Here is a 15,910-nt window from a genome sequence, read left to right as displayed (position 1 = left end):
ACGTAGAAGGAATGCGCAGTCTCCTCCTTGTGATCACATAATTTTCCTCAAGAAGCACAAAGCAGCTTCTTGCAAAGCCTGGGTTACCAATGCCTCAGTTTTTCCCCTTCAAATTTTTGGTGATGTCTGTTTCTGGAATCCAACAAAATCTGGTTCTGTTTCTGGAATCCAACAAAATCTGGTTGTTATATGTTAACGGTACCCGGTGTTAAAAATATGCTCTATTTGGTTGAAAAATGTAACTAGGATTAGTCTTTAACATGTGTAATAGTGATTTTATGTAATTGATGTAAAGAGGAAAAATAAAAATATTTTGTAATGCTTGAGTCGTGTTTCATGCTCAAAGAATTTTATTTTTAGTTGAAATTTTTGTTGTGAGCTATTAGCTTTGGTCATCAAAAATATGCTCTATTTGGTTGAAAAATGTAACCAGGATTAGTCTTTAACATGTGTAATAGTGATTTTATGTAAGTGATGTACAGAGGAAAAATAAAAATAATAGTGATTTTATGTAAGTGATGTAAAGAGGAAAAATAAAAATATTTTGTAATAATTGAGTCGTGTTTCATGCTCAAAGAATTTTATTTTTAGTTGAAATTTTTGTAGTGAGCTATTAAGTTTGGTCATCAAATCATAATTCCAGTGAGTTAATGTCAAGGATTGAAAACTCATTTGGGAATGTAATTCATTTAAGAAAAGAATTTGTTAACCATCCAAAGACCTTGTCACAAGCTCCCCTTGAAGCCGGCATAAGGATAAATCTAGAAAGGCATGTCGGTCTATGGATAAATCTCGAAAGGCATGTCCGTCTTGTCACAAGGAAAAGTCTGATTGAAGTAGGCCTAAGGATAAATCTAGAAAGGTAGAAAGGCAGGTTCGCCTTGTCACAAGGAAAAGTTGGTTTATTCTTGATGGACAGAGCACTATATAGGGCAGCTCGGCCTCACCTAGGACAGAACTCGGTCAAGCATCCAAGACAAGAAAAGAAGCACAAATCACAAGAAGAGCAGCCTCATAACCAGCGAGAAGGAGGAGAAGAAGAGCGAAGATCTTTGGCACTGTTTTTGGGTTAATCTCCTCGCACGTGTGGCAGAAACTAGGGTTTCTGCAGTGGTATCAAATCAGTGCTGGAAGAATTCATCATGGTGGTCTCTAATCCACCTCCCTTGCTCGCCAAGATCACCAAGAAAGTCTTCAACCTCCCTTGCTAGCGAAGATCACCAAGAAAAGTCTTCAAGTAAAGTGAAGGAGAAAAGCATCCTAAACTCTCTCCATCACCTCACACGTGTGGAATTGCAGAGGTACAGATTGCAGATCTGTGGAAAGGGACCGAAATTTCAGAGTAAGGGAGACTAGCAGTGCAAGAAGGAAGTTTGACTTGTGTTGACTTGGGCAAGTAGAAGAAGCAGTGAAGAATGGTCTTGTGACTTGGTATTGGAGAGGTTGTTGTGTCAAGGGTTAATTGAAGTTTTGGGTTTTCCTTTCAAGTTGGAGAGGTTTTGGAGAAGTTTTGGCCGGGCTAATTGCCTACACTCTGTGTTTCTTGTTCTCTTGTCTCTTTATTGTTTTTGTTTTTGCTTTAGTCACTGTATAATAATCCAAACAAAAACCACACAAAAGGAAGAATCTATTCTAAAAAATTAAAAACCTTCGCAAGCAGTTATCATTAAAAGGGAAATCACCTAATCCCCTAAATTTCTTAACACAACAAATTTCATAATTCTCTGCAGCATAAAACAGTGCAGCCAAATCTTCCCGCTACTTTAATATAAAAAAGAAAAAACCCTTATCCAAAACAGTGCAGCCTAATCTTCTCGCTACTTTAATATAAAGAAAAAACCCTTATCCAAAACAGTGCAGCCTAATCTTCTCGCTACTTTAATATAAAGAAAAAACTGAAACCGACATGAGATTGGAGAAATTTCCAACAATAAATTAAATGGAGTATGTTGTGCCACACCATAATCAGGTGAGACTTCGTATGACGGTTAAATTCATCTTAACTGTTGCTGCTGATGCGTTAATTCATATAACTTGAAGTCCCTTCTAAAAGGAGTAACAGAATATGTTAACAAACTGACCTGTTGCAGGTCAATAGTAGAATTAGGCGTGAGCAAAGTTGTAGGAAAGTTTGCTGCAACATTAGATCTCTCTATCAAGAAAAGGTAAGAATGAAAAAAAACGATTTGATTTTATTTGAGTTTTGCAATAGATGGTACTGAAATTGCTAAGCCAGAAACTTAGCTTTAATATGAACGAGTGATTCTTCGGCGTTTGGAATTAGCACAGTTTAAGACAAATAAATCCCAAAAACCAGATTATTATGGCCTAACAGTTCTAACTCTCTTAAAACCTTACGGGTGCGCTTTCACAAACTGAATGATACATTCCATTAGCCGTCCAGAGGCCGGAGAGTTGGGCGTAAGCGTGAAGAAGCCATGTTCTTCCTCCTCAAACACCACCAATTCCACTTCTTTGCCGGAATTCCTCAATACCTCCGCGTACTCGATCTCCCTGTCGCGCAGCAAATCGCGGCCCCCGGCAATGACCAGCACGGGAGGAAGGGAAACGTTGCTCAGGCACGGCGCTCCAGGTACCAACGGATTGCAGATGGGATGGTCCCTGTTTGCGCCCACGGGCAAGGATAGTCTCCAGTACCTGTCGTTGAGCACCAAGTTCAGGCGCGCATCCTTAGGGCACGTGGCCTCTGAGGGCTTTCGGTCCTCGCCCCCAAAGAAGGCCATGAGGTGCACGTAGCCCTTGATCTTCATCTTTCCCCAATTCTCCGCCTCCGCCCGTACTGACACATGGTGAACTATGCTGCCGCCGGCGCTGTCGCCCGACACATACACCCTGGCGAAGTCGGCATGGTCGGCCAGCCATGGCTCTGCAGCGGAGCTCCCCCCCGCCTGTTCTCGAATCCAAAGGAGTGCCGAGAAGCCATCGTCCAGGGCAGCAGGGAGGCGGTGCTCGGGGCCCAGGCGGTAGTCCGGGGCGACCACGATGGCGTTGAGCGAGGCCGCGAGCCGTAGGCAGTTGTTGTGGAAATTGGGCCACGTTCGTGAGCCGATGCAGAAACCCCCGCCATGGAAGTAGACGAAGATGGGGAGCTTCGTGGTGGAGGCAGAGGCGGAGGTAGGGATGTAGAGGCGGAGCTCAAGCCCCAGGGAAAAGTCGAACACCAGATCTTTTGACAGCACCCGACCGTCGTCTTCGAAGGGAGTTACGAAGGCTGGATTCTGCGATCGTACTATGGTTCCGTTGCTATACACCTGCAAGACTCCTCTGCAGTCGTCTACGACCGTGGCCTCCATGGCTGGCGATGCAAAATAGGAATATACGGCTTCGCGTCTGGATGGAAGCAGCCCTGTATGGATGTAATTATGATTCTACATGATATGATTGATTCATGTTAAAGACTAAGTTGGTATGGACTAAGTTGGTATGTGCACTTGCATGTATCGGATCACATCACATACTAAGAGTTAATCACATACTAATACTACTAATACTAAGAGTTAATGTAAATTTATTTTAATTTTGATCTAATACTACTAATACTAAGAGTTAATGTAAATTTATTTTAATTTTGATCTATAGCGAAAGAGATGTAAATTTATTTTAATTTTGATCTATAGCGAAAGACACTAGTGTTAGTTTAACTTTTACATGTATAGACGATGTGCATGACAAGACCGCTGGGGCTGTTGGCTTTCGCACCCCAGTCGTGTTCGAATCCTGCGGCGGCACTCTCTGCCCCTAGTTTCGGCGATTTGTAACGGCTTCAGCCATATTCTGCTGGCTTCGGCCATATCGATTGTAAATATCTGTAGGCTTCGGCCATATGAGGATTTCTCTCTGAAAAAAAATAGACTCACATACTAAGAATCAATTAAATCTATTTTAACTTTGATTCATCATGCATTTCTCTCTAAACAAGAAAAGGGACTAGTTTAACTTTTTGATCAATTATGCATTGATTTGTAAACAAGAGAAGAGACTAGTCTACTAGTTTTAGTTTAACTTTTTGATCCATCATGCATTGATTTGTAAACAAGAGAAGGGATTAGTCTACTAGTTTCACTAACAAATTTGTGGAATTAACTTTTGATTTTGTGAAGAGACTAGTCTACTAGTTTCACTAACACATTTGTAGAATTAACTTTTGATTTTCTGAAAGGAAAATATTAAATTTACACAAAATTACTTTGACTTAGACGCCCATTGAAATGGTTAAATTCCCAAATAATATTTTAATTTTAAGCTTGTTTCATCCCAAACATCATGTGGAAACAAGATAAACTTATTATCACTCAATGAATTCCCCAATAGTATTTTAATTTTACACATATTTCGTCACAATCATAATGTGGAAGCAAGATAAATGCCTTATGCCACGAGAAGAATGTCTTATCACCCAAAACAAAATAAAATATAATGTTTGTATATATTTCTTTAATATATATATTTTATTAATATTATATATGGTGGTGTAATTTATTATTTTATTTGTATAATACACCAACACACTTTTGAAGTGAAATATCTTTATAAGGTTGTCAAATAATTTTGATTTCTAGGTATCATGTATATAATTTATTTATATTATATACCAATTCAAATTTTTTGAAAAAGAGGCAATGTTAAATACCTTTATAAAGTTGTCAAAAGATTTTAATTTCTAAAGTACACTTCTAATATTGAGTATATATAAAAGTTACCATTCCAATTCTCAAATTTATTTTATTTTATTTTCTAAAGTATTCAATATTAACTTTTTCATTTTACTTTTTTCCTTGAACTTATTTATTTGGTTAAACCTATATGTATTTATTTAAAATAAAATAAAAATATTTAAATACATTTTTTTTTCTAATTAATTAAGTATTTAAAGGTTAATATTTTTTATTTTAAATTTTAAATACATTTCTGTTTCAATTTTATAATTAATTATTTTTTATATCAATATCAAAAAATATTCATAAAAATGATTATTTAAAATAATTTTAGAAGTTAAAATTTTCATAATTAATTGTTATTATATATATCAAAATCTAATTTAAAAAAATAATATTTCTAAAATATTTTTATCATCAAAATAAATTGAATTATATAATTAGTAATCATATAAAAAGTTGTTATAAATGAACGGATCTCTTTTAAGATATTTTTCAAAAAGTATTTTTAATATAATAAAGATTAATTGTATTTATAAGTGTTAAGTCACATATTAAGTTGGTTGATCAAATTGACTTGTTGACATTTCCAATGGAATAAGAAAATATCTTTTATTTTATTTTGATTACAATCTAGATATAAGACAAAATTGATCGAGAAATGTACCTCTAAAAGGACCAAAACATCCAATAATTCAACTAAACTTTGTCTATTTATTTATTATTATAGATATCCCATATACACTCATATTAAATCATAATTTAAAAATATTTGTTACAATACCAACTTCTAAACCTTTAAGTTCATAAAAAAATAGAATAATTTATCATTGGATTTATTAAAAAAATCAAATATATAAATAAAATTTTAAAGCAAATTAAACAATTATTTTACCTCTTTAAAAATTCTATCAACCCAATTTAATTTTATTAAACATTATTTTATGTGTGAATTAGCAGCTTAAACTACAAGTAATCAACAAAATACAAACAATTTTAGATTGTAATATGCTAAAACAATTGACTTGAATCTACTCTACTCATCATTTGAAACAATAAATGATAGATGAAATCACGAAGCATAAAAGAGAAAGAATTCAATCACACATAACACAATAATTTTTTGGGAAAGCCACAGCTAAAAACCGGTGCTATCTGTATATTGCATTAATTAGAAAATTTTAGAAGATTACAATGTTTTTCTCAAGCCCGAGAAACCTCTGCACTATCACAATTTATCTCATTGGTTCACAAATTAGAAAATTTCAGAAGATTACAATGTTTTTCTCAAACCCGAGAAACCTCTGCACTATCACAATTTATCTTACTGGTTCACAAACAAGCTCTACTTCCCAAGCCCCTATTTCCTTGCGCATTTTCTTAGGGAAATAACCCATATTTAATTAGGAAATTCCTCAATAATGAACTGCAATCCTCATAGGCCTTCCTCTCATTGCAACCACTTGTACAATTTGGATGATTATATAACTGATAGTACATTGTCCCTTAACCCTAATGTCAACTAGGTCTTTCTCTGATGACATGCATGAGTAAATTATGAGTGAAGCTTCAGTAGCACGGGTGGTTACAACCCACTATGGGTTTAACTTAAGAAACTAAATTAAATAATTACAACTCAAAATGAACTCAGCCTGGGCCCCTAAAATTTTGGAACCACTTCTACATGACGCTAGATAGACTCCCAACTAACTGAGCCAACTAAGTCAAATGAACTTAGTTAACTATTACAAGTTGCTATAAGAATTAGAATTGCAATTTAATTCAAGAACAAAATTAAATTAAAAATTTCTTGTTGTATTTTTCAACAAAAAAAAATAGATTAAAAATAATTAAAAAAAAAAAAAAAAAAGACACCAAATAATTTAAATCAAAATTTGGTAATAATGAAAATTTATAACTAATAAAAAAATTCTAAATGTTATCTCATTTTATTTTATACTTTATACTCTTATATATATATATATATATATATATATATATATATATATATCAACTAGCTATATATTATATATCTATTTTTATTTTTATTTTTATTTTATAGATTGTACAATATTAATAAATATGAATATATTCTATTATGATGGTGTTAATATTTAATTTATAAAACTAGTTATTCGGATAATTAAACAAATAAAACTTTTTATTTTTAAGAGGATTTTTAAACATTTTTACTTATTTCCACTTATCTGTTGAGGTAAATCCTAATAAAGGTTTGTTAGATAAATTAGAGCTCAAGAAGTGTGTATTTCCAACCCCTAGACTATGAAAATACGACTTTCCAATGTAGGAATTGCCAACAGGTTGATCACCGTCAGAATGTGTGTCTCTTTATGAAAGGGGCTTCCTCCTCGCATGCATCTAAGAATGCCCCTTCCTCCTTGCATGCATCTAAGAATTCTAGTAGTGGTTTGAGGGATCCTAAGGAAAAAAAAGGGTCCAAAGAGTCAACTAGACAAAGAAGAGACAACTCACAACATCCAAAGTCGGGTTCAGGTATGTCACCCCCTTGCTTTCCCTGGGGCTCCAAGGGCTCTATCGCATTCCCCATGAGGGGTGAAACATCCGAGGAAGGAGCAAGAAAGAGCTTCAACCATAATTGTGGCGACAACAAGTGGGCACAAAAGAACCCATAAATCAAACATTTTTTACAATGACAAGGAAATGATAAACACAGTTGATTCCATGACATTGGAAATATTTCACGGTATTGAGGTCATTGATCTAGAAACTACAGGGCTTGATAATTCGGCGGGACAAACCAACATTCAAAAGCAAAAAAGGGAAAAAAGAAAAACTAGGGTCTTGTCTTGAGGGTTAATTCTTGGAACGCGGGATTTGTAGTTGGGTATATGTGGAATTCAATTGTTGATAGATGATGTATCTCTATTGTATGTTGGTGTGAGCACCCTGCTCTAGGGATTTTTCAGGGTATTGGGGTTGGGTAGAGGGGGTTGTAGGTTTTTTTTTGTGCATGTTTTGAGCTCTTGCAAGTGTAGTAAAGAACATTACACCTCAAGGACATCTTTCAAAAAGCTAAGTAATCATGTTTCTATGAAAAAATACAATTTACAATTTACAAAAAAAAAACAAAAGACATGGTTCAATCCTCTTTTATATATTCCATGAAAAAAAAAACTTTTTTTAGTTATCATTTAACAAAGAAGACTCATTTCTTATGTAATTAGTCATATTAAGTTTAATTATTCATTATATATATTCTATTTTTTCTATAGTGACTAAGCCACAACATTTATTTATTTAGTTACATCGATAAGTATGTCTATTTGAGATGAGGGCTTCCAAAATTATAATTTAATAATCAATAATTATTACACAAATAATAGGGATTTGATTTCCATGGAATATTCTAAAATATTCTTAGTGGTATTCACAATTCAAAGATTGAGATTTATCTCCAAGTAGTTATGCCATTTTTCTTTTTAATTAAATTGATTAATTAAACAAAAATGCCATATGACACTTGCTCATATGAAATTAATTATGGTTGTTTTGGCATGTGATATTGATTAGCCATGTTATTATAGCAAAGTCTATTTACAAATTAAGAATCTTCATATTAAAGTGGAGGCGAATCTTCATAGTTAACAATCTTGTTAAATGATTTTTTAAATGTATATTTGTTTAAGCAATAGTCTATATGTTCTACATTTTGGAGGGTTTTCTAGCATATTTTTGTCTAATTTGTCTAGAATCCAACAAAAATTTCTTAAGAATCTAGCACAGATTTCTTGGAATCACGAGTTTGAGTTGTAAACTCTTCACACAGGTTTTTCAAGTGTCGAATCCATACATACAGTCAAAAACCCCTTTTAAACAATCGAAATTAAGATTTGGCCAAAAAATATTTTGCCAGATTCTAGCCGAAAAGTCCAAAACTTAGCATGTTTAGACAATGTCTTTATTAACTTATATATTAATTCTTTTTATAATTAATAATAATAATAATAACAGAATTTTTCTTAATCATAGATTGGAAGGGTATTTTTTCACTATTGTTGAGTTGCACGCGCTCCCGGCCCTAGTGATCCAGTGGTTCTCATTCGCCCTCTACTACGGCCTCCTGTTGCGTCAATAGAGTCGTCAGAGCCTCCAGAGGATAGTGATCCACATCCAAGTGTACATACTAAGCAAGAAGAAACTGCAAACGCCTTTGCATCATTAATATAAGCTATTGGCCCTCCAAAAACCAGGTCGTCAATATCTAAGTTTGTGAAAATAAACAGCCCATCCCCTCATCAAGCCATCCACACGCTCCTCCAGACCCTTCCCCATCTTCTCCCATCTCATATAACCCCACCCTAATCCCTACATCTCTCATCAATCCCAATCCTTTTGGACCCCTTGATGAATCTCCTATCCTCCCCTCACCCCCCTCCTCCCCCCCTCATCCTTCCCCTTCCCATATCCACATGCCCTCAATCCCTATAATACATTGCAACCCTCCACCTCCCTCAGTGGACAGAATACTGACAAGAAACCAATCAAAGGAATCTCTCCAAACTCTTGAACATCAAAAGAAAGCAGGAAGAAAATCTAACAAAGAGCTTAGAGATGAAGTGGCAACAAAAGAGATGGCTTTAGGAATGCAACAGCCTATGGATTCCTTCTTTGGGAAAAGTTTCAGGAACAATGAGAAAAATCAAAATCAACAAAGAGGGAAAGGTCCCTCATCCCACCAAATAAATAAGTAATGATTGTGGTCTCCTGGAATTGTCGTGGTCTGGGAACACCCTTTAAAGTAAATGCAGCAAGAGATATTTTAGTAAAGGAAAACCCAGATATCCTTATGCTTCAGGAGACCAAAACAAGTTTCTAGGAATCAGAAAAAATGATAAAAAATTTAAAAATTATGAAGGAACAGCTCAACAAGCCATAGGGGCCTCAGGGGGAATCTGCACACTATGGAGGAAAGGAAAATGGGAAATGCTACAACAAAAAAATGAACAATACTGGATCCAAACAGATCTAAAAGAGACAACTACCAATGAGAAATTTTGTATCATCAACATATACGCCCCTAACCACTACAGGGAAAAAGAGCAATGTTGGAACACGGTTCAAGAAACCTTAAATGAAACTCACAACAGAAAATTAATTGTGGGAGGGGATCTCAATCTTGTCCTAAATATAGAGGAGAAATTTGGAGGGACCTACCATGCAGACCCATCTAGGGATGCCATTGAAACCATTATGGAAAAAAACAAGTTAATAGACATACCTCCAAATAATGGTAAGTACACATGGAATAACAAAAGGGTAGGAAAAAGCAATATAAAAGAAAGATTGGATCGAATTTTGGTTCAGGACAACATCATCTCCAATTATAATTCAGCAAGATCAAGAATCATTCATACTATGGCATCTGACCACAAGCCTGTTGTAATCACTTTGGGGTTGATGGACAACCAAGGACCATTACCATTCAGATACTGCCCAATATGGAACAGCAGCGAAGAATTCAAAAAAATAATATCGGAAGTATGGTCTCAGAAGGTCATGGGGTCGCCCTACTTTGTGTGGGAAACCAAGCTTAAAAATCTGAGAAAGGAATTGAAAATATGGGCTAAAGAAAATGAAAAGAAAAAAAAAAAAGACAAAGCTATTAAAAAAGATGGAGAAATTACAAGAGGCAAAAGAAAATAAGGAGGAGGACAAAGAGGATCAACTCTAGGAAAAGGAAATTTTTTGGGAAATATATAGAGAAAATCGGAAAGAAGAAGAAGAGGCGAGATTAAAGTCAAGAAGACTATGGTTAACAGTAGGGGATAAAAACACAACATTTTTCCATAACTCTATGAAAATTAGAAGAGCTAGAAATCAGATTGATAAAATTCAAGTAGATGGACAAGAAATTAGAGGAGCAGTGGAATTAAAAAAAGAGGCACACAAACATTTTAAAAATCTTCTAACAGCAAATGGAGAAGCAGCAGATTATGACAATTTTTTGCAGCATATCCCAAACAAGATAAACGAAGTGCAAAATGCAGAAATAATGCAAGAAATCTCAGAAGAAGAAATAGAGGCAGCAGTTTGGAGCCTTCATCCGGATAAGGCACCAGGCCCGGATGGCTTCACAATAGCATTCTACAGGTAGCATTAGCAGATAATAAAAAAAGATTTAGCAAGAATGATAAGAAATGTGTTCAAAAAAAAAATGGGAGGCTCCACCAAATCCTCTTATCTAGCATTAATACCAAAGGATGCTAATCCCTCCACTTTCAGTAGATTTCGGCCAATTTCCTTGTGCAACTCTTCTTATAAAATAGTAACGAAGATAATAGCCAACAGAATAAAAAAAGTTCTCCCGGAGATTATCTCGGAAAACCAAGGAGGTTTTGTACCAAACAGACAGATTATAGATAATGTTTTGGTGGTCTAGGAATCTCTTCATTCAAGCATGCTAATTAGATATGGCCAATGCCTTTGACAGGGTAAGTCTCCCCTATCTCATGGTTGTTCTAAAGAAATTCAGTTTCTCAAGTGAAATCATTGAGGTTATTAGTGCTTGCATAATGGGCTCGTGGATAGCACCGATGATAAATGGAAGACCTAGTGATTTCTTTCAAAGCTCCAGAGGGCTGAGGCAGGGATGCCCTCTTTCTCATTTTTTATATATAATAATGGTTGATTCGTTAAGTAGAACTTTGGAAAAGAGAAGGAGAGAAAGAACTTTAACTGGCTTGCAAATCTCTCATGGAGTTAAAAGCATCAATCATTCCCTGTTTGCTGATGATACTTTGTTGTTGGGCGGTGCTTCATGCATAATTTCCCAAAGATTTAAAAAAATCCTTGACAACTTTATGGAGGTCTCTGGTGGCCTCTTAAACAATGCAAAGTGCAGAATATATGGCTGGAACACTACACCCCACACCATGCAAAGAATATCTCAGATTCTTGAGATCCCTATTCAGGCAAGCTGGAACCATTTCTTCTATCTTGGGCTACCCATATCCAAAGAAAATCTTAAGGCTGAGTTGTGGAGCACACAAACTGAAAAAATGAAAGGAAAAATTCAAAATTGGGGAATGATGTGGCTGAACATGGCAGGCAAGGTGACTCTAATTAAAGTTATGCTCACTGCGCTACCAATTTACCAATATGCCACTATTCTGGCTCCGACCAGTATTCACAAGAAAATGGAATTAATTATCAGAGGTTTTCTTTGGTAGGGAGGGAAAAAAGAGACAAAAAAATTCAGTTTGGTAAAATGGGATCAAGTAACCATGCCCTATGAGAAAGGAGGTTTATCTATAAGGTTGCCCGGTTTGATGAATGTTTCCCTAGGAGCTAAAATCATTTGGAGAATGATAACCGACAAGGATAGCTGGTGGAAGCAAACCTTGGCTTCGAAGTATATGAACCATCAAAGAACACAATTGCTGGTTGAAAGTGTTCCAATAAGGCCGTGCACGCAAGTTTGGAAGCTTGTTAAGAAAATGATTCCTACTATCAACAAATACACCTCAAATTTGCCAGGCAATGGTAAAAATATCAAGGTATGGGAACATAGAATCATGGGGAAGGAACCTTTAAATTACCTTCCAGGCTGTGAAGAGATAAAAGATTGGATGCAGGACAAAGGGATAACTACTCTACACTCCATATCTCATTGGGAAAATAGGATTTGGCAAGACTGGTATATACCAAATCTCCCTCCAAACTTAAAAAGTCAATGGGACATCCTAGTGCATCACCTCAAAGGATCAACCCCAACAAGCATGGAGGATGAAGATACAATAATATGGGACCCAAGTGGAGGAAGCTATACAGTCAAGTCCGGATATAATTCTCTACAAGCTCAGCAAAATGAACAAGATTGGGCACCATGGAAATCCATATGGAAAATAGAAAGTCTCCCTAAAGTTAAAATCTTCAGTTGGACCCTTTTAAAAGGAAAAATCCTCACTGCCGAAAACCTCAAAAGAAAAGGATTCTTCAGCCTGTCAAGGTGTCCAATGTGTCTAAATGAAGAGGAATCTATTCAACATCTTTTTTTGGATTGCATATTCACTAGAGAATGTTGGAAGCAGCTATCTAGTCCCTTGGAAGTGGAACTCAACTTTTCCAGAACCTTCAATGATTTCTTTATCGAATGGAAAAAAATCTACCCATACTCAATGAAGAATAAAACCATTAAAAGGTTTTGGGAAGGCCTTCCATCTGTACTATGTTGGCAGATATGGCTCTCAAGAAATAAAATCATTTTCAAAGACCAGGTTCCAAAAATTGGAAGAGTCCTATCAAAAACTTGGGGACTCACCTCAAAATTCTTAAATATGAAAGGATTAAAAGAAATTGACAATAGTCTACTACAGCAAGAAGAAAGGAATTGGATCAGCAAGGCAACGATAAGAAATAATGGAAATATTAATCCCAGGGATAGACCTCCAATCCAGAATTGGAAAATCAGACTAAACAAGGAAGAATTTATAAATTGGAAAGAAAGCTTGAATAGGTTCTGTCTCTTTTTTGATGGGGCCTCCAAAAATAATCCGGGCAGGGCAGGAGCTGGAGGGAACATCACTGAGCCGGGGGGAAATGTTGGTCTCCTATGAGTGGGGTTTGGGGGAAACCTCCAACAACAGGGCAAAGGCATATAGTTTGCTAATGGGATCCAAGATCCTTAAAAAAAAGGAGATTAGAGACCCAATAATTCTGGGGGATTCAACAATTATAATTGAAGCTATGGTCAACAGAAGAAACTCCTCAAACGCTGCCATGAATCGAATTCTTAAAAGAATAAGGCACAATCTGGAAGGTTTAGGAAACATTACATTCAAGCACATTCTGCGGGAAAACAATAACACATAGACCACTTTGCAAATATGGCAGTGTCCAGGCCAGAAGGAGAAACAAGAGAAGAGGTGGAGGTGTATCACACAACGATTCCCTAGTGTTTGTCCCTTCATGAACATCATGACAAAAATCACTCTTTCCCATGAAAATCTGAAGTCCAAAACAAAGCAGATTCGAAGTATCATTATAAATCTCTGCAAAGATATTTCCCCAGCCAAAAAAGCATGGAAGTCCCGTGATCTCAATCAAAATCTCCTGCACAAATCATGTCTCAGCCATAGCTCGAAGATCAATGTGGTAAAGCCAATAGTGCCTCCCCAAGTATGCACGATTTCTAAGTGGCATGATCCTTACTTTGCTCCCTCATCGCCTTTATATCTCAGGTCTTCCTTATCCTTTCGCAGTCTCAGTTTGATCATCACTCATCCCACAACCCTTGTCCTTCATCACTATCCTTGCCTCTTTGACGCTTTCATCCTTCAAAGTTGTCTAGGCACTTCTCTTATATTCATTCCTGCCTTTCTTCAGTGTGATTCCTCTCCTCCTCTCTGCAATCAAATAGTTGATCGTTTCCTTCCAATTGCAATCAACCTTTTGGTCAATCATTCACCTCTATTATGTTTGTATTTGGAGTGCCTGAGCATCATAAATCTCGATTCGGGTCCCCTCTTCTCCTTCCAATATTTAGCTATCAGTGCAGAAAAGTTCCTTTCCCTTTGCTTGTTTCTGCTACTACCATCTAGCCATAAAGGGAAGGCAAAACAGCGAAGTCACAACAAGAGGTGTCATTCTTTCAAGGGAAGGGGAAGTTTAGCAAGGTTGTTTACAAGAAGAAATCTCAGGAAGCATCATCACAAAATAGAGAACCAAATTGTGTTTCTTAGGAAATTTGAAGACCCTACAGAAATGGAGTTCAATCCAATTGAGAGAGCCTCCCAAAACGATAGTTGTGCCACCTGCAGAGCCAATAAGTTTATGATCAGTAAGATAAAAGAAACAATACAAGACCTGAGGTTTGAAATGAAGGCTGAGAATGGCTATCTGAAGAGACAGTTGGAGAGCCAGAAGGCAGAAATTACTTCACTCAAAAACAAATGTACTCACCTGGAGGAGACAGTTACCTATCTCAAAAACATCACGCTGAACCAGGAGGGAGAAAATTCAACTTATCAGAGCGGCAAGCAGAGGTCTCAGCAAGACCATTCAGTGAACCAATATTAATCAGTTTTTAAGTGTTTTAGAAGTATTTTAGAAGTATGTTATGCAAATGTATTTTACTGTTGTCTCAGTTTGTAAGGCAATATGCCAGAGTAGTAATAGGAATCTCTGGAATTTTGGGAAACATGTCTAAAGGCTTCAGGGACTGCGTTCCCATCCTTCTATCCTTTGGCATGAATCCAGTCAACATCAAATGTAATAGGAGCTTGCTCCTCCCTCTTTTTTTGGAAATATAAAAATATAACCAATCTTGTTAAAATAATTTTAATAATAATTTGAAATATAATTATCATTTAATAATTTTTTATGATATTTTTTATTTTAGCTACATGAGATGTATTATAAAGTGAGTGTTTCCATGCTTATTATTATTATTAATTGATACCAATTATTTAATTTATATCATTGTGGTAGTAACATTGAAATTCAATAATTTTATTGCCAATAAAATCACAATTTTATATTATTATAACTATATATTTAAATACATAAATTAATCATTTTAAATAATTATACTTTAATTAAAATTAATTAAAAATGTGTAAAAAAATTAAATATTTAAATACATAAATTAATAATCTCAAATAATTATATTGTAAATAAAATTAATTAAAAATATGTTAAAAATTTTAAAAGGTTTTTTTCATAATATTATTAAATTTATGTATATAACTGTAAATTAAATCATAATTTTATATTATTTAAATTGTAATTTTTTAACATAAAAATCAGTAACTTCAAATGATTATATTTAAAGAAAAAAATAATTAAATATAATAAAAAATAATTTTTATTGGAAGTAAAGATTAAATAATATAAGGGGTGGCAGGAGCAGGAGGAGTCATCCTTTGCACAAATGAAAAAATTGAGATTCAATAAGCTTGGGGTCTGAGCATTGCTACCAATAACCACACTTAATTCTTAGCTCTCTTAAAAGGCTTAGAACTAGTGATTGAAAAGAAAATTCTGAAAATCATGGGTTTTGGATATTTATTAATTGTAATATGGGGAGTATGGAAAGCAAAAGAATCACATAACAATAGTCTATCTCCTATATTGCAAAGGATTGTTATTCAACTTCAACAATTTAAACAAATTGAATTCTTCCATATATTAAGGCACTTGAATCCTACAATAGATACATTGACCAACAAAGGGACAAGATTAGACCAAGGGTC

The 15,910-nt window shown here is 35.2% G+C and overlaps 1 protein-coding gene across 1 annotated transcript; it reads right to left on the bottom strand.

Moving 5' to 3' along the window:
- Positions 1-2,172: 2,172 nt before the first annotated feature.
- Positions 2,173-3,403, bottom strand: LOC149230668 (strigolactones hydrolase CXE15-like). The gene has a single exon (XM_089379044.1). It carries the CDS (start codon positions 3,312-3,314, stop codon positions 2,355-2,357), a length of 960 nt encoding a protein of 319 aa, XP_089235170.1. The 5' UTR covers positions 3,315-3,403; the 3' UTR covers positions 2,173-2,354.
- Between the last annotated feature and the right edge of the window lie 12,507 nt (positions 3,404-15,910).

The sequence above is a fragment of the Pinus tabuliformis genome, chromosome J (assembly GCF_031772625.1).
Source record: "Pinus tabuliformis cultivar Carrire ecotype Pingquan chromosome J, CPIR1, whole genome shotgun sequence".
NCBI classification, from domain to species: domain Eukaryota; kingdom Viridiplantae; phylum Streptophyta; class Pinopsida; order Pinales; family Pinaceae; genus Pinus; species Pinus tabuliformis.
This window is presented reverse-complemented; position numbering and strand designations above follow the sequence as displayed.

Coding starts and splice junctions, on each gene's coding strand:
- LOC149230668 (XM_089379044.1), bottom strand. CDS start 3,314: ATGGAGGCCACGGTCGTAGACGACTGCAGAGGAGTCTTGCAGGTGTAT.